The sequence below is a fragment of the Plectrocnemia conspersa genome, unplaced genomic scaffold (genome assembly GCF_051122295.1).
Source record: "Plectrocnemia conspersa isolate PC_06_02 unplaced genomic scaffold, ASM5112229v1 ptg000006l, whole genome shotgun sequence".
In the NCBI taxonomy this organism is placed as follows: domain Eukaryota; kingdom Metazoa; phylum Arthropoda; class Insecta; order Trichoptera; family Polycentropodidae; genus Plectrocnemia; species Plectrocnemia conspersa.
Window position 1 is genome coordinate 17,158,456 of NW_028277170.1, and position 23,538 is coordinate 17,181,993.

At 31.1% G+C, this 23,538-nt stretch overlaps 1 protein-coding gene and 1 long non-coding RNA gene across 7 annotated transcripts; both read left to right on the forward strand.

The window, feature by feature from the left end:
• Positions 1-3,630: 3,630 nt before the first annotated feature.
• On the forward strand, positions 3,631-20,926 carry LOC148234376 (peptidoglycan-recognition protein LF-like). 6 transcript variants are annotated; one of them, XM_088187450.1, is made up of 5 exons: positions 3,631-4,614; positions 14,375-14,461; positions 18,795-18,962; positions 20,096-20,241; positions 20,457-20,926. In XM_088187450.1, the coding sequence occupies exons 1-5, from the start codon at positions 4,212-4,214 to the stop codon at positions 20,835-20,837; spliced, it is 1,185 nt and encodes a 394-aa protein (XP_088043576.1). In that variant the 5' UTR covers positions 3,631-4,211; the 3' UTR covers positions 20,838-20,926. The 6 variants fall into 6 exon arrangements, with proteins under 6 accessions (XP_088043576.1, XP_088043577.1, XP_088043578.1 ...); XM_088187451.1 differs by having other exon boundaries at positions 18,795-18,896; XM_088187452.1 differs by lacking the exon at positions 14,375-14,461.
• Positions 6,680-7,829, forward strand: LOC148234377 (uncharacterized). The gene is made up of 2 exons (XR_015809872.1): positions 6,680-6,777; positions 6,856-7,829. It is a non-coding gene; the product is annotated as an uncharacterized LOC148234377 (long non-coding RNA).
• Positions 20,927-23,538: the final 2,612 nt, after the last annotated feature.

The window sequence follows — 23,538 nt, forward strand, 5'->3', positions numbered from 1 at the left end:
ACACTGGGCTTTGAGCGGAGAGAACGTTTTATAGCGCTTGACATTAAGCAAGCGTGGGAACGAATCCACACGCATCGTCTGTCAGAAATCTAGTCCCCAAAAGCTTACGCTTACATCATCCTGGCGGGACAACGCCCTCGATCCGCACCCTTGGAAGCAACTAAGTCGCGTTTTCACAGGCACGCGTCTCCATGCGCTGTCATATTGCCAGAATCACCAACTACCACCAACCGTAAACAAATAAGAGTCCGGATACGCATATATTTTAAAACTCTTTTTCAGAAATTATCGTAGTTTCCAGGAGAAAATCATAACTATCGCTGCATCACCACTGCATTATGGACCGCAATGGAGCCCTGCGCTGCCATTCGCGCACTGTAATGGCGCTCTAAGGGGGAATATATGTCACCATGCGGTTTACCGTGAGCCAACGAGGGGATGAGTTAACCCGCATCATAGGTTAGCGACGCCGGAGCTTCTAGGAGCTTACGCGCACCTCATCTAAGCGGGGCAAAGCCCGCGATGCGAGCCTATGGCCACGAGTTACCAGACACACTGCTAGAGGCCCGACTGCGCCCCCAGCGGAAGTAAAGGGGTAATTGTATGCCCAGATACGCGCTTTCAGTATGCTGAAAGTTGAAAATTTATATCCAAAACGAATTATAATACAGATAAGTGTTTCAGTAAAAAATTATATTTTAATATCAGCTACTAATGCATATCATACGAATTACTTTAAAATATCCTTGTGCTCTAATTTGACTAAAATATTTAATGCAATGAAAGTACCATCCGCTATGATATTATTAATATAAAATACACGATAATAAAATTAACTCAGATATGCTGTCATCAAGTGAAATTACTTAAAGCCAGTAAAAGTATCTGTCACAGTAATAAAACAATTTATCGATAAAAAGTTATCAACCACTTTTTAGTAAAATTTCACACAAAGATATAAATTAAAAGTTAAAAAGCTAAATGTACAGAAATTTAAAAATACGTACAAAGTTTTATTTAACTGGAATATTTTTTTTATTTCGCACATAATTTGGTTAAAAACAAGACAGATTAAGTTATAAAAACACTAAACATATTGCCAGTGAAATGTTGTAATTTTGTATCTAATTTTAACAAAGACATAACCCTTATTTAATCGGTTGAGAATAGTGTAAAATAAACGAATATACGTTATAAAACTAGACTATAAAATATTTAAACACTTAACAAATGGCCGGTAAGACGTTTTAATTGAACAAAGGGTAAATCGCCACTACCGAATGTGCATACATTTTGAGAATTCATTTACTTATTAGGATATATGACGTACCCACAGATAAAATTCCACACAGATAAAAAATGTATTTTATAATCGAAGTAATGCTGTATATTTAGTTTCTTCTGAACTATCGGTCGAAACGTATCGCAAAAATTGCTCTTCTCTCTGTGATATTTTGTGATTGTGATTTTAATTTAAAAAATATATTTTCGATCACCCCTTAATAGACGAAAAAATTAAACCTTTTTGGAAAATTTTAAAGACTCGTTGCCCAACGCCCCCAGTGATTGTGAGCATAGTGATATGTGCGAAAGTGATTATAATTCAAGTGTACGTGAACATGGACCGCGTGTGAAGATGAATTTACTTTCATCCAGTGATGGTGAATGTGAATTTGATCCAACAAGGGATAATCAAGATTTCGAAGGTATCCCAGGGGTACAAGTTTTTCCCAACAACAGTGAAAACATTGAAGAAGTGGGCAATTTATTTATTGGCGATGATTTGTTCGAAATAATAGTTTCGGAAACAAATTTATATCATCGGCAAATATATCGAAATACAAAAATAAAAAAGTGTATTTAATAAAAATAAACAAAAATAAGGATATAGTGAAGTTTATAAGTGTAATTATGAAAATAAATGTGTTCGTGAAAGTTGTACGCAGAAAAATTTGGTGAGTGCAAATTATATTATATTATAAATCGTTTATACCAAAAATAATAGAAGTACTTAAACATATATATTATTAATTTATAAGATACTGGTTTGTAACCATTGCAACTATTTTCAATTTACACGAAATATTAGGAATGAAAAAAAAATTATTCGTTCATGATTCTATTCCTCTGAGATTCTTTTAAACGCAAAAACATTATTTTATTAATATATTATTTAATGTAGGCAATAATGGATGCTATTTCTTGGTAGTTATTTGATTACTGTGCTATATAGTTTATCTACATATACCGTAACGTTTTCACTTTTTAATTTTGAAATAATATACAGAATTTCAGGTGGAAAAACTCTTTTAATTTTTGTGCTTAATTATAAAAAAATTAATTAACAATCGAGGAAATAGAATTAATTTTTTTCTTCTTACTTTTTATCTTATTTGTATAATTCTATTTTTGTGTATTAATAATACTATACAGTAATCCGTCGACTTACGCGAACTCGAAGTTAGGCGGTTTTTGAATTTTTTTCGTATGGCAACACCACCCGCTATTTTTGTTGAAATTTCAAAGAAAACATTGAATATTGTCTGGAAGAAGCTTTGCCTATTTTTTTCAAAATGAGACAGAAATGTCACGCATGTGATAGAAGAAGTTGTTGATTTTGCCAGGTAAGATTTGGAAATTGACGGTGATAATGTTAACGAGATGCTGGAGTCGCATAGTCAGTAGCTGACAATCGACAAGCTTATAGAGATGTGTGAGCAAAACGACATTGAGGAATCCGACCCTTCAGACCTAGCTTCACCACAAAAACAGATGACAATTATTTGCTACGAAGAAATTCTGTGAAAAAAAGATGGCATTGTGTCATCAGACGAATTTTTTAGATTTTATGAAAGCATTGAAATAACTTTTTCATGTAACTCAATTTTTTTTGTATAAATAACTGCAATTTTATTAAATATTTTTTTATAAAAACCAGTGTTTTTGTTAGTCTTTGGTCCCAATTAAACAAAACTCATATACATATATTTATACGCGATTTTCGTCGATCCCACCTATCGCGTAACTTCGGGGTATTACTGTATATTGTTTTTGCAATCGTGGCGCATTGGGGTAACCGGTTAGGTTACGAATTACGATGGTATTAATTTAAAATGAAATTAAAATAAATAAGGAAGTTTTTTTTAAATTACGATTATAGCTACATATATATTTTTAATCGCGGTAATTTCACTACTTCCTTTTTTAAAATACAAAAATATTTTTATAAATATGTACACTCAGTGCTTGATAAGATCGTTATTATCGACCATTGTCTTGGGTTGTCTACGACCATAGACTGAAAACTGACTTAACAAAATGCAAAGTATTTCTTATCAATCAAATTGAAATGATGTACGCTGCCGCCTCATTGCAGTGCTTATACATATCGCATACGGGGACCCAATAAAGCCGCGCAGGACTATTCCCGCGCCGACATAGCCGCGCAAGACAATCCCGACATTGCCGCAACGATAAAGCCGCGCCGACATAGCCGCGCGAGTCAAAATTATAAAATTAAATAAAATGAAAAAAAGTGTTTTTTTTTAACTATATTTATTTTATTTTGTCGACAGCTCTATCAATAGTAATATAATTACGATAACAAGCCGTCCCAAATGAAATTTGAGGTTCATATTTATTGTAAATAAATTTAATAATGTAATATAGTTATATTCATTACACATAAAAAATGTATTAGTTTTTCTAAAATGTAATTAAATGCTTATGATATTTATTGCAGCATAATTGCGCCAATATGTTTAGTGTTATTCGTATATTTGCGATTATTTGCTATTTTCATAAACCTTTCAACTTTCTCGATTAGGACTGTAAGTGATTACAAAATGATACACATAGTGGACTTTCTAGCGTTCTATCATTAACAAATTTGCGAATATTTGGTACTTTTTTACTATTTTTGTTTTTTGCTTTATAAATATTCTCTTTCATTCATGTCCTTTTTTATGATTTTTATTTGTTTCATTTTAATATTACCATACGAACAAATACTTTTTACTTATTTTTATTTTTGTTGCGCGGGATTGACTTGCGCGGCTATGTCGGCGCGACTATGTCAGCGCGACCATGTCGGCGCGGGATTGTCCTGCGCGCCTTTGTCGGATGCCATCGCATACACACCGTCCGACAGTGGCGCCAACATCACAACGAGTCGTCAGTTGTTGTTATGACGCGGCCTCGTCGGCCGCAATATGGCCCTCGCGCATGGACACGCGGCCCTGCCTGCGTCGGTCGAGACTGACTGCGCCAGGACTGTGGTTTCGCTGGGCAGGCGTAACGGCTACGGCAGGTACGACTCGGATTCGGACTCCGAGTACGACGAGAAAGACTCCAAGCCGGAGTACCACATAATCGAGGCGAAGAATGAGACTCCCGTCGCGGCCACCATAGCCATAAACCAATCCAACGACATTCAGTTCGGCAACAAGACGTACATTACAGCGGGCCGCGTCACGATCAAACAGATCATCAAGGAACCTAAGGCTCAATTGGAAGAAACCGACGGAGGTCTCGACAATCCGACCTTCGTCGACATCCGCGATGGCCGACGACAAGACAATGAAGACAAGGCTGCGGAGGCCGACGACGTTGTATGTACGTATGACTTTCACGATGCATGATAATGCTTATCCTAAGTGCGATGAACCGTCGTCATTATTGCATCGGAGAAAATATGGAAAAACCCCTGGAAAATTTGCTTGTGGTTATTTTGTACAGGGCTACGGAGTCGGTACAAGAAATCGAGCTCACCATTTTTGCATTTCAATTAAATAGACAATTTAATAGATAACAGTTTACACATTTCATCAAGTGGTAAAAACAAATATCATTACATATGTTAAAGAATATCTATCTTTTTATAATTAAAATCTAGCTTCGCCTTGTTTTTAAATAATTGTGTAACTAACAATTACAAAATATGTCTTGAAAATGAGTCGGAGTCAGTCAAAAGAAATTTTAGGTCAGAATCGGTAAAAATGTATCGACTCTCGCAGCCCTGACTTTTATAGATGGAAATCGTAGAATTTGAGTAAGCTTTGTAGATATATTGCACCTATACTCTGTTTAGAAATGCATACAGAAAAAGATAAGACCAGAGTCAATAACAATTTTGCACGTTTTTATTATCACAATGATCGTCGATTTACTTTAAAAAAACATTTTTTGCTGTGTCTAAATACTAACTACAATAAATGGCAATAATTATATATTTAAAATAAGCGCTTAATTTAAGATATTGAATCTTTGTGGCAATAAAAACTAACTTAAAATAGACTAAAACAAATAAAAAATACTTATACTATAAAAAAACTAGATAACAACAACAGTAAATGTGATACAATACTATACTAACAATATATTTATTTCTTTATAAAAATAAAATAAAACACTAAAAATGTATTACCATCAATATTTAAAATTCAATTTATTTTGCAGAAATAAATTGATAATACATAAAATAAACTAATGGATTAAAAAGTTATAATGCGTCCTTCATTCTTAATATATCACAATACATAAAGGCATTCGTAGTACAAAAAAAGTTTAAAATATCACAATTGCAAGAATTTCGTGCAATTGTGTACATTCGTGCAAGTACAGCGAATAAATACTATGACACTTATCCTCCGTTCCTATTATATTACATAAAGGCATTCGCATTATAAAAATAAAATCAAAATGATTTCAATTAAAATCTTGTATATATTATAATTTCTTTAGATTAAAAAATAAATATTATAATATTATAGTAATTTAAATTCAACGTTGTTTTGCTTTAAATGAACTTACTTCAACATTTTCATTTTTATGTATTTCAATAGATTGTAGTATGTAGTACATATCTCGTTTTTAAGGTAGTGTTTATTTATGTATAACATTTAAAGTGACTTCCTTTTAACTTTATGTTACTGCTTATTTTGAAATCAACAGCAACATATTATAAATATAAATATACAAATGTATACTATTTATATATTTATTTTATATTTCAATTAAAGATCGCTCACTATTTATTGTAAATCAAGAAAAGGTATTTCTATATGGATATTTCAAGAGTCAGTTTTAAATTAACATGAGTAAAAAGGCATACACTGTGATTACTACTATCTTGGGGAAATACGTTACATTAAACCAACAATAATTATATCTGATTGTGTTATAAAAATAATTGTACGCATAATCACGTGACAGTGTCATACATACATACTATGTTTTGTTTGATAAGAATAAACATACACGCTGTAACAAAAGTTTTAGCATCCTAAAAATAAAGACGTTTTTTCAACATACATTTTTTTTAAATAGTAAACTTCGGAATGTTGAGTAGAAAGCATTTCTATTTTGTTATGGCCTAAGACAGCGGTTTCCAACCTGGGAGGCGCGCCTCCCAGGGGAGGCGCGGACTATTGCCAGGGGAGGCGCCAACATTTTTTAATGAATTATTTTTTATACCATAATATCTACAAATGAATAAAACTTGATATATTAACGTAACAGTGAAAATTCAGTGCATGAATGTTCATTTTTTTACATTTACATATATTTAATTCCTATAAAAAAAATTATCTGGAGCGGAGAAATTTAAAAATGGCGCGTTTGCAAACGCTCTGTTTCGGTAATACACAAAACGACCGCTAGTTGCATAAAACAATAACCTCAAATTTAAATGTCACTCGTGTCAACTGAAGCGTGTCGGCAGGGCGTGATATTGTTTTTTTTAATTGTTTCTGACGTGATTTCTTCTTGAAAATAATCGTTAGTATATTTTAAACTTCATTTTTTTTTATTTAAACTATCATTGATTTTAATTTATATTAATAACATATTTTTTAGACGAATGGATAAATTTTTGAGTGGTTACAAGAGAAAAGTCAACAATAATGAAGATACTGATGCTGATACTAGTGGGAATAAAATCAAAAAAGTACAAGGAAGTAAAGCTCCCAAGAAAAGACAATACAGTTCATCCTATTTATCATTAGGATTCACTAGTGTCATTATAGATGGCTTGGAAAAACCAATGTGTTTGTTGTGTTCGAAAGTTTTGGCTTCAGATAGTATAAGACCAGTCAAATTAAAACGGCACCATGAAACTCTACATTCTGAATACGTTGATAAGTCCATAGAATATTTTGAAAGAAAATTGGATGAGCTTAATAATCAAAAGCAAACGTTCAAAAATATTCTTTCTGTATCACCAAGTGCATTATTGGCTTCGTACCATGTCTCTTACCGAATCGCAAAATTTAAGAAACCACATACAATAGGAGAAACTCTAATTTTACCAGCAGCTATTGATATGGTTCGAATAATGTTCGGCGAATCATATGCAAAACAGTTGCAACAAATTCCGCTTGCTGATAATACAGTCGGAAGAAGAATCAATGATATATCTGAAGATATTTGCGATCAATTAGTTTCTCGGCTGCGTACTTCGAAATTCGCCATACAAGTAGATGAGGCAACTGATATAGCTAAAGATGCCCATTTAATTGCATATGTTCGATATGTTGTGGAAAATAATATATTAGAAGATATATTATTTTGCAAACCCATTCCTGGAAAGACCACATCCATTGAAATTTTTAATATAATGGACAGTTTTTTTAAAGAAAACGACATAACGTGGAGTAATTGTATTGGACTGTGTACTGACGGAGCTCACTCAATGTCCGGACACAAAGCAGGTCTTCAAGCATTAGTTAAAAAGAAAGCACCACATGCTATCTGGACGCACTGTATGCTTCACAGAGCAGCTCTAGTGTCAAAAAATATGAGCGAGGAACTTAACGACATTTTTACAAAAATTATAAAAATTATAAACTACATTAAGAACAGTCCTTTGAGATCTAGGCTGTTTGCAAAGTTGTGTGTAGATATGGAAGCTAATTATACCTCACTTCTGTATTATTGTGAAGTTCGCTGGCTATCTCGTGCAAAAGCGATTCAAAGGGTATTTGAACTCAAAGAAGAAATAACAGCCTTTCTCGAAGAAAATCACCACGAAGAGGCACATTTGTGGACGAACGATAATTTCCTTGTTAAACTTGCCTATTTAGTTGAATTTTTTGGAAAATTGAGCAGTTTGAATAAATCAATGCAGGGATCACAAATGCATCCACTTGTTCAAAAAGACAAAGTAAAAGCTTTCATTAAAAAGTTGAAGTTATGGAAGTCAAATTTACAAAAGAATGAGTTGGACATGTTTTCACTGTCAAAAGATTTCTGGGCCACAGCCAATATTGCAACAAGCAAGAATCTTTTTATTGAACACTTGGATGGTCTAGTGCTGAATTTTTCAAGTTATTTTAAAGACCTTGATTTCTCAAAGTTTTTGTGGGTACAGAATCCATTTATCGACGATGAAAACGACAAATTTGAGCTGACAACCATTGAAAAGGAAAAACTTATAGAATTATCATGCGATAGCCTACTAAAACAAAAGTTTCAAAATGAAACCTTAATTCAATTTTGGATGAATCTTAAAGGAGAGTATGAATCTTTGTATCTACTACCGTTTGTAACGTCGTATTTATGCGAAACGGGCTTTTCGGCACTGGCTGCAATGAAAACTAAATATCGCAACAGGTTAGTAGTCGAAAAAGAGATACGAGTGGCACTCTCCACATTGCCCCCAAGATTTGATAAGCTTTGTGCTAATAAACAACAACAACCGTCGCATTAAATTTTTATGCGATAGATGTAGTTGGCTTAATTGTTTAAAAAAACTTATATATAAAAATAAATATACACGTATGTGTATGTTATAACTAAACCTTGTTATTATTCTGTTAATTGTGGTTTTCAGTTTATTTTTGTAATAAAGTTTTTATTATTTAAAACGTGTCTATATTATTTAATCTATTAAAAAAATAAAAGGTAAGGGAGGCGCGGAAATTTTTTTTTTTTTGGGGAGGCGTAGTAACAAAAAGGTTGGAAACCGCTGGCCTAAGATGATCTTAGCTTAGTGACAAAAATGTACCCTTTTACTTAATCAGGGAATAATGGAAGAAATTATTCCTTTCACAAAAATTATATGGATTTGCATTTTGTATGAATTTTATATGAAAAAAAATAGAACAGCTGCTACAAAAAATATTTGTGCAATTTATGGCGACATATTGAACGTTAGACAATGCCAGAGATGGTTTAAAAATGATTTTATGTATGAGCCCTTGAAGTGGACCACACAACTTGGGGAATGAAATAGTCATACGTACTGAAACTGAAGCATATATAACGGTAGTTATTGAAGAATTATTAAACAAGGTCGGCACTTCGTGGTCTACTGCCCAAAGATGTTTTCAAAATATTATCCAACATAACAACACATTGCTAAATTGATTCTGCAAAAAAAAATCTGCAACCTTGATTGGGAAGTTTTTTTTGCAGCTCTCATGTTCAACGGACTTGCCCCCTTCCGACTACCACTTATTTCTTCAAATTGGTCTTTTTAAAGGGAAAAATATTCAACTAACTATAAGTGAAATCGGCTCTTTTTGGCTGTTTTATTTGTAAACCAGAAATATATATACAGCTGTAGTCAATTGAGAGTTTCATTGGCAATATTTCACGAATTCTATTATTAAAATGTATTTTTTCCTTAAAACTTGTTCTACTGTATTTTTTTTATAATCAAGTATATCTGTGGTAATAATTTACAATATATTTTAACTTGTAAAGCCTCCTCAGTTACATGTTAGCCTCGGTTATCTAAAGACAAACCACAAAATCATGGAGAAATCTAAATCGGTAAAATCTAAAATAATAGCATATCTCGCTAAAACAATGCTAAAGCGAAGAGTGGGGCTTAGTGGTACTGCTATTCGAGAATTTATTAAAAAATATAGCGATACAGGAATTCTAGAGAGGGTGCAAGGATGTGGTCGGAAGCGTATGACGTCTGCTCGAGAAGACCGCAGAATCAAGTATGTCAATATAATACAAATAGAATTGCCATCTACTTCAAATAGGAAAAATACGTTAATGAGGAATTCGCTATATCCGATCAAGCTATATTTATACTAGATAGTTAAATAAGATAACATAGTTAAAATAGTAAGATAACATTAGTATCTAAAGGTAAAGTTAAATTTAGCTCAATCATTATCGGTATCTTGTTGATAATTTAATCGCTAACCTATTTATTTTAACTTTTATAGTCTATGTTTCTTTGGATTTGTACGTATAATTACAATACAGGATGATTCAAAAGTGACTATTAAAATATATTTTTTTATTATTAAAAAATAAATATTTATTTAGAGCCACTAATGTGCGTCTGAAAGGTAACTAAAATAAATGCGACTATGCAAAGTCTAAGAGCATACACGAATTTGTGCAATAATTGTTCAAAATCATATATGATTAACAGACTTTCGAAAATTTTAGTTAGAGATTTTTTTCATACAATAAACTTTATGGCCAAAAGAAAAAATCTATTATTGTTCTCATTCGAAAGCGTGATTAAGGATCGTTTGGTCATCGCGGAGAATAAATTAACAGGTGTGGTATTTTTTTGAACATAAGCGTACCAAAAGTGCAGTGAATCTAATTTGTAAAGATAAACCCGTTCGCCATTCGTCAACGCTGTTAGTGTTAAAAATATATTAGAGCTGAGTAGCGTACGAGACGACTCATTAACACCCTTTCGGATTATGATTTAATATTGAAAAGTATTTAATTATATGTATAGTGACTTTAGAAACATCTTGTATTACCTGTTACTTGAATTATATTAAAATAGCGAAAATCTGATTTATATTATTTTCTTAGTAACTGCTCTTTTTCTTCATATTTTTCAGTGCTTGACTGTTAAAATAAACATATCTTAACAAATATTTTCACTTAATGCTGTTAATTAAACGTATACAAAACGTTACCCACTTTATTGACAATAATGTGTAATACTAATATCTATTAGTCAAAATAAAAAAATACCATTAGTTAACTGCTTTACGAGGAAAATACGACACATTTTCTCAGTCGATATTAATAGCTTTAGAAGCATAAAATTAAATGAGTATACCTGATATGAATATTTAATGTTATGAAGACAAACGTAAAGGAAAAAATCTTATTAGAATCAAGGTTAAAATAATATTAGTCTGATAAATGTCACTAAACACTGTGACAAAAACAAATGATTATTAAAACATATTTTTCAAATTAAATAACAATCTTTCAATTGTTTAAATAATATTTTATGTTAAAATATTATATATATCATTTGCTTTTATTGTTATTATCTATACATATTAAAAATGTGATTCGAGTTTTGATTTATAGAAAAGTAATATATTCGTGAGTCGTTATCTACTTGTTGCGTACTACGTGTTGCTGTATAAATTATATAAATAAACATTCCATAATTATTTTCACATGATAAAATTTCGCAATTTATTCAATTCAATTGTATAAAATATTCATAAATATATTAATTTGATTGATAATTTTGTACACTGAATATTGTGTAATTTTCTTTCAGTATATAAGGACGATTATGACACATTGCGGTTTCGTGATTAGAATTTGTTTTGCGGTCAACACGCATAGCATATATGACTACTATTTTATCATATTATGCCGTTTGCATAAATGCTAGTATGAAAAATAAATATGTTAATAAATTGTAACAACCTAAATAATGAAATAATACTTTCTTATGTTAAATCTTTATAACGATATTTTTTTCGAATATATGCTTGCAGTACAATCTCTGGAAGTTGTCCGAACCGAAGTTCAACTAAAGTCGGCCGAGGTCACCGACTTCCGAGTAGCGGCCACACTGCCACAAATTTCATATGCCGTCCGGACGGCGGCCGTGAACGACGTTCGCACGGCGGCTAGTGTCACGTACAGCTGGCATATTTGCGCGCGATCGAAAAATGTGCCAAATAATCGCAATTTTTAAATTGTCATATTATTAAAATTACGCTACTGATAATTATAAAAGTTTGTGTGGGCACTCACCAATACAATATCAGTGAAAACTTTTCGGTCGTAAATATTCAATTTACGCAAAATCTTTGTCGGCTTTTGCTAAATGCGATAAGGCATAAAAATTATACTTCAGAATACGAACACCACATCTGTGACTATCTTAGAATTTGTCGCCATCGATTCTAAATAAGAATTCGTTATGGTGTGACATTTATATAAACCGATCTAGGAAAATACATAAGGATATTCGAAACGATTTTTTTTAACGATATGTTAGAAGAATATACTATCAAAAATAGAATTAATCCCTTTTGGTGCCCTAAAATATTTAAAGATGTCAGTAAGAGTCTGTTGAAGTCCCCGATAAGCATGTGGTATTATAACTTGACCACGATGCAGCGCTCGACGTGCGTGTTAACCATAGGACGCCTATGCGCATACTGAAATTGAACCAAGTTACTCATTCTAGCTCATTTTGTGAAAAACCATATCATTATCTCTCTCACTCTCGTCACTTAACACGCGAGAGAGCGAAAGGGAAAGTATCTCACCGCTCGCGCTCGAAAAAGCAGCTCCTACTTCGAATCCTTTGACTTCGGTCCGTTTGCCGACAATGTTCGCCAAGTCGACTGAATTACCCCCACTTTACCTCCCGTTCTCGGTAACCTCGGACAACTTCCGAGAGATTTTAGAGCGGGCAGAACCGAACTCGACCGAAGTAACCCACTATATTCGTCGTCCTTGGCCAACCTTGGCCAACTTCCAGAGAGTGTAGTGCAGGCATAAAATAATAAAGATTCCAAAAATATGAACCAATTTCCGAAAATCGAATATTTAAAAAAAAAACACCAGCCCGTCAAAATAAACTTCTACAAATGTTCTTGGATTTGTATAACAAAATGTATACAAAAAAAGGAAATGTCTGTATTGAATGGCATAATCGAATAGGTGAGTTTTGAAAGTCGTCGCGTTTATTGATTTCTATTAGTTAGTGATGTGAACGAGTGTCACGACTTTTGTAATGGTCCTTCAAAAAAGCTTATATGAATAGGAGATAAGTCTACATTCAAGTCTTCCACTCATTTGTGAAATTTTATATTTTCCTGGCCTTACGTTGAGCGACAGTCTGATAATTACAAAGGATAGTTCAATCTATGCTTATTCAAAGCAAGGCCATTAGTGCTATTTTTCTAGAGTTTCAAAACTTGTTAAGAAAATGGTTTAATTTTTATGGTAATTGGTGGCTTTTGAAAGTATGCGTGGATATTGTGCCATTATAATTCATTGATACCTTTATAGTGATATGTCAAAAAAAGAGCTAGCGCGAATCAAAAGTATTTGGAATCAAAAAGCTTTTTTCAAGTTTCAGCGAGTCCATTGTGATTATTATGGAGAATAGATGAGAATATTCTAAAGATGTAAGTTAACTTCTCAAGAAAAAAAATCTACATAAGATTTTGTGCATTATGCCTAATATTTCTAATAATGTATTAAAAAGTATAGGGTTTGTGACGCAAAACAATAGGTAACTCAACGAAGTCATTAGCATATTAGAATGTGGAATTTCAGTGTTATAAAATATAATGAATACAAAGAAAAAAGATCTTAGAGGCACAAGAACATGATTCAATTACTAATAGACATCATGTCTATCGAAAATAATGAATACAAATTCGTCCCGGGTTTTACCACAGCGGTTGTCCCTAACGACAGCCCAGGTAGGAAGTCGAGCGAGTATTGATTCGCGTACAGTGGTTCGATGTAAAACTACATATATATTTGTATCTACGGATGTTAAATAATTTACACAAGGACAGAACTGTCCTTTTATACAAACTATTTCGATATATATTCGTGAGTAAGTTTAGTTATATACAGAAAGTTGGAATCTTCTTATCAAACATCAATTGTTTTTTGTATAATCTATCCTTATTAAATATATGTAAATAGACTATTGATAGACTGTAAATAGAATATAGATCAGACCATTGATTTAATTAACTTTTTTATTCACGAATTCTTCCAAACTAAACTGCATTATGTTTTTGATTAATTTCCTTTATAACTCTATATACAAATACATATATTGTAATAAAAAAGCTTTAATGTAGTACATGTCTACTTTCTCTTTCAATCGCAATAATACATATTTACTTCATTAACATTATTAATTCATGCATATGCTAATAACCTAATATTAAAAAATTAAATGCAAATACGCCTCTCTTCAAAAATGTTTTTAATGCTTATTTAGAAAGACACTTTTGCATCACAAGATTAAATCCAGGTATTGCTTCAGATAATTCTACAACTTTTCTATATATACTTTTGGAATTTGGAACGGACTACCAGAATTTATATGAAAATTTTAACCTTATAAATTTTATATGTGATGTATATAAATGTTCAGGGACCAAAAGGAAAAAGCAATTGGCGTATAGGAGAATACGGAAGCAAAGGAATAAATCTGCTACTATCACCACAAAACCTAAGAACAGTAAGGACAATAAAAAATATAAAAACATGCTTGATTAACGCTTTAATATATGTCGCTTGCGTCCTGGTTAAGGGTTCATATATTTTTTATTTTCAGTCTTTTCTACAACCTTTTTTTTATATAATTTAATTTTTTTTTTTAATATTAACTCTGAATATGCTTTTGATATATAACTGTATTAAATCACGTTTTGTAATTATAAATGTGTAGAATACACACCGGTGCTTATCAAAGAAACCACAACTGTTTACGTCCAATAAAAATAAATTTATGCCGTAAACCTTTAGCTTAATTTCAACTTGAACTGCTTTCACATTTTAAGGATTGTAGGCAAATTACTATATAACTGTAGCGTTTCCATATAACAGTATGAAAATAATTTGGTTTGATTAATTGGATTATGGTATACATTTTCAGACGATTTCTCATTTCAACGACCTATAGCTATTTTAGTTCTAAATTGAAATGATATCGTGCGATTAAAAAAAGCGTATCTAATATAATTTTAAAAATAGATATTATAACAACAATATGAGTCATAATCTATCTAAAAAGTAATAGTAGTATTACCGTTTTCTTTATAAGAATATATGTATTAATACAAATATCTTTATTTCTTTTCTTATTTTGATTTATTATTTCTATGGGATTACATTTCATTGTTCACAGTCACTAACCTAATGGTTTCTTGTAATTTTGAACTGTAGTGTAGAAATGGACGTAATTCACACATATTTTGTAAAGGCGTTTGATAAAGGGAATCACAATTTACTTGTGAAAAAAGTTTTATTTACTTAACCATAAAGTGTCAAAACTCATTTTTAGAACGATATAATACCTCTACTGGAGTAGTGCAAAGATTTAACTTGGGTCCATTACTGTTTCTATTGTTCATCAATGACATAGACGGCAATAAATCGCTCATTTTTTTATTATATGCGAATGACTTGAAAATGTTCAAGAGAATGCAATCGATTTCGAATTTCCTCGGCCTTCTTGATATTTATACTATGGTATGTATACTTAAAGAGATACGGATACTATCCATTCCTGTTTTACAGTGCTTTTATTTAAGTAGCGCTGGGATACGTTTCGTTGCGAACTCGCATAAGTATTTATATCATTAAAAAATTGCTTTAATTGACTACCCTTCAGTACTTGAGCCACTTCAAATGTGAGCCATGGTTCTCGATCGCGTCCACTGTTCTTGCCAACTTGCCAACTCTTTTCTAGCAATGGCCGTCCGACTGCTTAATACATGATATGTTATCTGTGCACATACGGAGAATATACCTAAGTCTATCAATGCCATGTCAATGAAATCTGTAATATTTTCAAGAATATAATGGTATGAATTTATAATTCATAAAATTGTACGAAATTGCATTTTTTATAGCTATTAATAATATTATGCGCCAAATAATTATTAATGAAATATAGGAATCATTGGTATAGATTTAAATTATCGGCACATAACAATATATTACATTATCGTAAAATAAAATATTAGAAATATTATTCATAAATAAGTTAAATAACATGGGTCCGGAATTTGACCCTTGTGATACTCCACTGATAACTCTAAAAAACTCAAAATAATATTATCATATTTTACAAAAAATATATCATTATTATTATTAAAATTTTAGTTATTTATTTTTCCTTAATTGACGCAAGCTACAATTGATATTCCTCGGGTTCATGAAGCTAATTCTTCGGATTCGAATATTATTCCTGGCGTAGTATTCCTTTTGCTACAAACACAACATTTCCGAGAAGAGTCAGCGAAACCAGTTTAATCATGCCGCTTCAATATTATCTTATATGAATTATTTTTAAAGCCTTTCGAGAAATCATATTCATTTAAAATAGTAAGGAAAACAAAAATATAGACGTTTTAAGGACTCTTGTAGGTCTCACTTGCAATCGGCTTCTAAAATTCGTGTCAATTATAAAAGAAGAAACTTTGCTAAATATTGTATGCTCGGCGGGGTAAAAAGAAAAATTAAAATGCTCTGCAAAAAAACGTATTTTAAAAAAAAAATTACCACAATTCAAGTTTTTTTATGAGCACTGTTTTTAGTTAAATTTGTTAAGAAATTTCATAATATTTACAGCAAAGGCTAATTTCCAACGCCACTCAGTATTCAATAATAGTAGCTGAGGACGGGGTTTTTCATTGATAAAAATTTCATTTGCGTTAAAAAATCTCAATAAAACTTTACTGGGACTGAGCCATAGAATTTTATTGTAGTATATATCTGCTAAGAAAGTAATGGAACTGACGACGATTGTAACACTTAGAAGTCCTATGGCATGTACATATGTATGTAATGTAGGGTTCTCATTTACTCGTAGTTTTCAACTATTCGAATTTTTAATAAAAATTGGATGAAGCATTCGAATATATAATAAATATTTTTTCGGTTTTTACCGATATTAATTTATTTAATCAATTAGTGAAAAAATCAATAAATTACATGTAAAATATTATTTATTAAAAAATAATTATTATAATTTATCAAAACTCATTTTCATATTTTTTAATTTTATAAAATATGTATAACACAATGCTGTGCGAATAATTGAATAATGTTGGTGTCCAAATAAAATGTTTAATTTATAATTTTAAATACTTTTTGATCAGGAACGTATTTACAAAAATGGCATAAGCAATCAGTGACGTAGCTAGGGTATATGGTGCCCGGAGCGATCCTTAAAATTGCCCCCCCCCCCAAACATTTTTCCATGGTCATAAAATCAGCATTTCTTAAAATAATTAATTGGTTATTGTTAATCTCTTGGTATTCGTGGATATATATATATTTTTTAGTGCATTTAAGGTTAAGTACCATACTAGACGATCCCATCGCAAATATGCCGCCCCCAAGCAAGTGCCGCCCGGGACGGCCCGCCCCCCTCGACCCACGCAAGCAATATAGGAGTGACTTTCGGCAAATACAAAGAATGCCACTTTTATTGCTTTCTATGAATATGATTTGCGACTGTTTGTCGGTCAAATAATCAAGTTCGAGTCCCGGGAATTTCAAAAAAATAACCCGGAACTCAAGACTTTTATTTAATATATCGTTTATTTTTTATTTAATATACGTTTATTTTTTTAAATAAAATATGCATAGTCGAAAACAATGCTCGTTTTTTATATAAGCAGGTAGCAAGAGGATAGTTAAAGGATCGGAAAAATGACTCAGTTGTTCTTGTCACGTCGCATCAGCAGTGATATACTAGAAAAAATTCTTTCACATTTTTCATTCAATGAAAAATAGTGTGAAGGAAACAGATAATGATTTATTGTAACGAGGGATTATATCGTCCTATCAATAAAATCTTTCGTCGTTATTTGTAAAATATTGCTTAAACGAAAAAAAAAATGCAAAAGAGAAAATTTACCCACGATACTTTTCGCCATGAAACTACAAATACGATGCACGTGTTATTCCTAGAATAATTGGACAGTATTTTCTTCAGGTTGACTTTATTTATTGAAAGTATCAGTTTATCTTTTGACTTCAGCCAAATCCGTATTCTCGTACCAAATATGGTTCCCATCGCTGTAAATTCTGAACTGCGGATTTCTGTCTTTAAATATTTCGAACTAAAATTACAAAGGTTACTATTTATTTATCTTAATTATATTTGTCGTTTATAGTACCTACGTGCAGTAGATTTTTTAAAAATAACAGTTTGGATCAAAGCTTAGCTTCAAGCTCGTTATTGAAAGAATTAAAATGAAAGTCTTATCAAACTTTTGTTCAATACTTTTTTTTAATAATCTAATATTATTTATAATAACAACTATAATATATTTACTATTATTAATATTAATAATAAATAACGTTTATATCGTATGTTTGATTATGAAAGGGACTTACCCGTAACAAACACGTTATCTTGACTTCCAATTAATTAACTTTCAGTATATTGTAAAGTGGCAAGGCGAGTGCTCGTCATATTATATAATTTGCTATTTTCTTAACTTTCGGTAAGTTTATTCTGTCTTATTAATTTTGATGTAATGTCAAATATGCCAAAAATGATTGATTTTGTTCTCGTCATGTTGATGTGTTTTTAAAAATTATCTGTAAAAATATTTTTTTCGGCGTGTATATATATCATAATTGTTAATGTAATTGGTTTAGTAACTCTTTTATTTTGTGGGGTGTACAGTATTTCGCTTTAAAATGAGCAACGGCAAAAACGAAATTGTAACGATCGAATTGAACGATCGAAACTTAAATTTAGAAATCGGTATAAAAATCGATTGTTTTACTGTCATTTTAAATTGTATTAATGTATTTATTTTTATTTACAGATCCTTTACAGAGGAATTTCACACAGAAGAAAATTATTATTGGAGCCGTGATGGGCGTTTTTTTCGTGGCGTGTTTGATACCTCTGCTATTTGTCTTCGGAGGTTCGAAAAAAACTATATATAGTAATGAAGAACTGCATAAAAGTATTCCCATCAAGACTGATATAGGTTTACCTACATATTTTTCATTCACCTTAATTTAAATATTAATTATAGCATTCTTCATTCGTTCGGAACTGAGGGTCACTTTTAAATGCCCAAAAATAAATTTAACTTTCTACAAAGTAAAATTTATATTAGATATTTTAGAATTTTTTGGAAATTATACCTTAAATAAACACCAAGATTTTTGCAACAATATTAAATCATAACTTTATTTATATGAAGTGACATTTTTTTTTAATTTGCAGAAAAATTTTCATTAGCAATTTTGTTATTAATTTTGCTAGATGTCTGTACATAATACATATTAAATGCATTTAAAACTGAGTTTTACACTCTATAATATTATAGATTATGGATTCTTAGGGTAAAAACAATTTAAAATTACTAAATATATTTTTTAAATAGTTATAAAAAACATATTTACAAAATCTTAACACTGTTGATTTTGATATTTTATATATAAATATGAAAATAGATATCGAAAAGTATTTTTTAATTAAAACATTTAATGCAATTATATTTTTGTAAATTTGTTACAAAGTTTCAATAATCTGATTTATTTTTAAAATTAAAAAAGTACCATTATTTTTAAAAATGCATTGTAATTCATTCATGATGTACTTTATATCATAAAATAGCAATAAAATAAGTTCTTTGAATAAGTTTTTTTTAACCATAGTTTCCGAAATTAAAATCGACTTTGCTTGAAAAATGAAACGTTATCAAGATTATACATATTTGTCGCAAAAATCTTGTTGGACAGATTTATTTTATATTTTTTTATTTTAAATATTGACTAAATTCAATATTTTAAACCATTATCAAATTTTAAAACTATTTAAAAAATAATTATTTTACCTTATACCCATTTGCCTTCTGAGAAAATTGTGGTGCCACTATTTCGAAGAACCCAATTTTATAACATATTACTTTTAAAGGATATTGCAGATTGAAACTAGTGTGAAACCAATTGCTCGCATTTATTATAATTATGTATGCATATTTATTTCGGCGCGTTTAAAAGTTGCCTTTTATTTATTATATATTTGATGTAGCTTGCGTGTTTCTAGTTGAAACTCTATATTTAATTTGATTGTAGTTGAATTATTTCATAGATTAGACTATTTTCTTTACAGATAACGTACTTATAACGCCTAACAATCTTCGGTTGATATCGCGGCAGGAATGGTTAGCACAACCCTCCGGAGAAGTCAGCTCTTTGGTGCTTCCAGTTCCTTATGTAATCATAACTCATACGGCTACGGAGCAATGCAAAGATCAGGTAAAATATACATACTTTTATATTTTATTTCATATATTTTCTAGGATCAGATTCCAAACTGCTCTAAAATATTTTAAGTTCTCTGATTCAAATTTCTTGTTTATTTAAAGAATGCTAATAAACATAAAATTTATCTTAAAATTATTAATTTATTATCTAAGTAAAATGGTCCAGAATATGAAATGCGATTTAAAAATGTGTTCTTTTACTTTCAGGCGTCGTGCACTTTCCAAGTACGATACATGCAAACATTCCACATAGAATCCAGAAACTGGTCGGACATCGGCTACAACTTTTTGGTCGGCGGTGATGGTGCCGTGTACGAGGGCCGCAGCTGGGACACTGTCGGAGCTCACACGAAGGGCTACAATGCTAAGAGCATAGGCATCGCCTTAATTGGCACTTTCAACAGTGTGGTGCCTCCCGAGAGGCAAATTGTTGCGTTGCAGCAACTCATCGAATACGGCGTTCGATTGAACAAAATCGACAAGGACTATAAACTGTTTGGCCACAGACAATTGATACCGACCCTCAGTCCAGGCGATGCGCTGTTTAACATAATAAAAAAGTGGGAACACTTTTCAAAAGAACTGTGATATACATTATATTTTACAGATGAAATTTTATATTATATAATAACGATAAACATGTGATTTATTATCTCAAAAAATATAAAAATTAAAAATAACTGAATTTAAAATTAATGTCATACAAGTCCAAGAACACAATTATCCATGCCATAGTAGATGTGTCACTTTCACTAGTTTGTGACACATAAAACTTTTTATTTAAATGATTTATAGAACCTCTTGGAATAAAAGATTTTTTAAATTTATATTTCTTATTTATATGATGTAAGAAAAATGGGAAACCATTCAAATACTTGCATAAAAACCGGGATCTTAATTGAACAAAGACGGTAAAAGTTCGGCAATAGCTGGCCACACACGGACGGTTCTGCCCGCTGGATTTGTCCGAGTTGGATGTCCGACGGACAAATCCGACATGATGTGAAATATGGTTTACAATATCGATGGAAATATGCATATTTTTTAGGCAGTCCTCGACTCTCCACTCTTGTCAATTGAAAGGTAATTTAAATGTATCGCAATTGTGTTATCCGCACCCAATCGTTTACAGTATTTTTTTGTTAAAATTTGTTTGTTTATGACTTGGGACATTTCCGCTCGCCTTTATTAATTTGTGCCAAAGTTGCCGCCATCGGTAGGTATATCGTTTAAACTTTAAACGATCTAAATAAGGTTTTATTACTTTATGACTCATTGGTCACTCAATATTATTACTGTTGAAAATGTATTTAATGTCACTTTTTATCAGACAGTGAGACATCATATATTGTAAACTAAATTCGTGTGTTATTGATTATGGTTTTGACGCCAATCGCCATTAGTTATTCTTCTAGTACAGTATGGATAGGGCTTCATAATATGCTTGTTTAATGAAATGCAGAAACACCTAAAAACACGTAAATCTGAAGTCCGATAAGAATTCGTTTGAGCTTGTACATTTTGCGTCTGTAGCCAAGCCAGAACAGATCCGTCGGATGTCCGACGGGCAGATCCATGCGTGTGTGCTTGGCTAATCTATTATAGTCCGTCCAAGATATGAACCCTCATCGTCATAGTATTGGTGAGAGAATATAATAGGGTGACCATGTGAAATTACAAGTGCAATTAATTTTTACTTTTTTAATTTAATTTGTTGAGGAAAGTGTAAAATATTACTTTCTTACTTATTTTGTTTATTTATATACATATTTAACTCAAAAATATGAGAGCAGTTTTGGTATATCTGTTCAATATAATATTTTTTAAAATACCACAACATGACAATAATTGATAATAAAAATATAACACATTATAATTTTTAATTCAATTTCCAACGTATGGTCACCCTACATTTAGTACATATTTGTAACGTTCTTCTATCGGTGTAAACAAATTCGCGGAAAACTATGTATGTATGCATGCATGAGTACACGCACCTTTATTTACAACACAGCGATGATGAGCGCTAACACTTGGACGGGCTATATATATGTTGCAGCGTTTTGACAGTTCCCAGTGCTGCCACACCACAGCTCTACTTCAGAAGCGGTGTTTTTAATAACTGGCAACACTCTCACCATGGCCAAAGATTGGCACGCAAAATCTCCGCCAGCTCTCAAAAAAAGGTCGTTTTATTAAATAGCTATCAAAACCTACCTGCAAATGATTCTGAGTCAATAATATATTAACCTTCCCATTACTATCGGCGGTACATTTGAAGCCCAAAATTCTTGTTATTTGAACCATTTAATTATAAATATCTAACTGATATTTATTTTAATCTTTAAGCTATTCAAATTAATTAAACGGGAAAAAAAATAATCGAATTAATACCCAAATTTTAATGCGGTTACTTTGTACACCATTCCACATCTTGATCCCATTTTCGAGGTTAATAACATTGATGTGCTGCGGCAGGATACCCCTAAAATAAAAGCCAGACGAGTATCTTTTAACTAAAGGTAATGTAAAAAATATTTAAATAATTTGTAATACGATTCATGCTAGAACATATTGTACGTTTATTATCTGCTTTCAATTTTATTAGTGTACCTGAAGTGTTGTTATTATCTTATTGTTAAAGAGAAGATTTACACATAAACTTAATTTAAAATGATCTTAACTCATTTCATTTTATTATTAAATAAATACGGATATAACAATATTTAAAGTTGTGGTGATCCCACAGATTGAGAATATTGATTATCTAAATTTCACATACTTACTGTTGTTACAAAATTATATTATCTTAAATATATGTTATACAGCTGGATAGTTACATCATCTATTAAGTCAAAACTATTTTTAAATTGTTCATATTGCTTGAAAGAATAACGAATTTTTTTTGTGTGATTTTTTAAATGGTTCGTTCATTATGATATTTATATATTATTTAACTACATTTTAATTGGACGAGTTTTAAATAAAACATTAATAACATTATACTTACATATGTATGTTCAAGCACATTTTATGTATCATATATATTATAATAAAAACAACGATGATCAAAAATACAACTGTAAAATTTCTGGTATTATAATTATTATTACCATTTTATTATTCACAAACATTAGCAGAAAATATGTATATTTCATATATGTAAGTAATAGTATTAAATTTTATTATATAAACTGTGTAAGAAGGTATCATATTAAATCCTACATAATAACAGTCAAGAGTACAAATGAATGTTTTTCGCGACTTATATGTAATTTATTACACATAA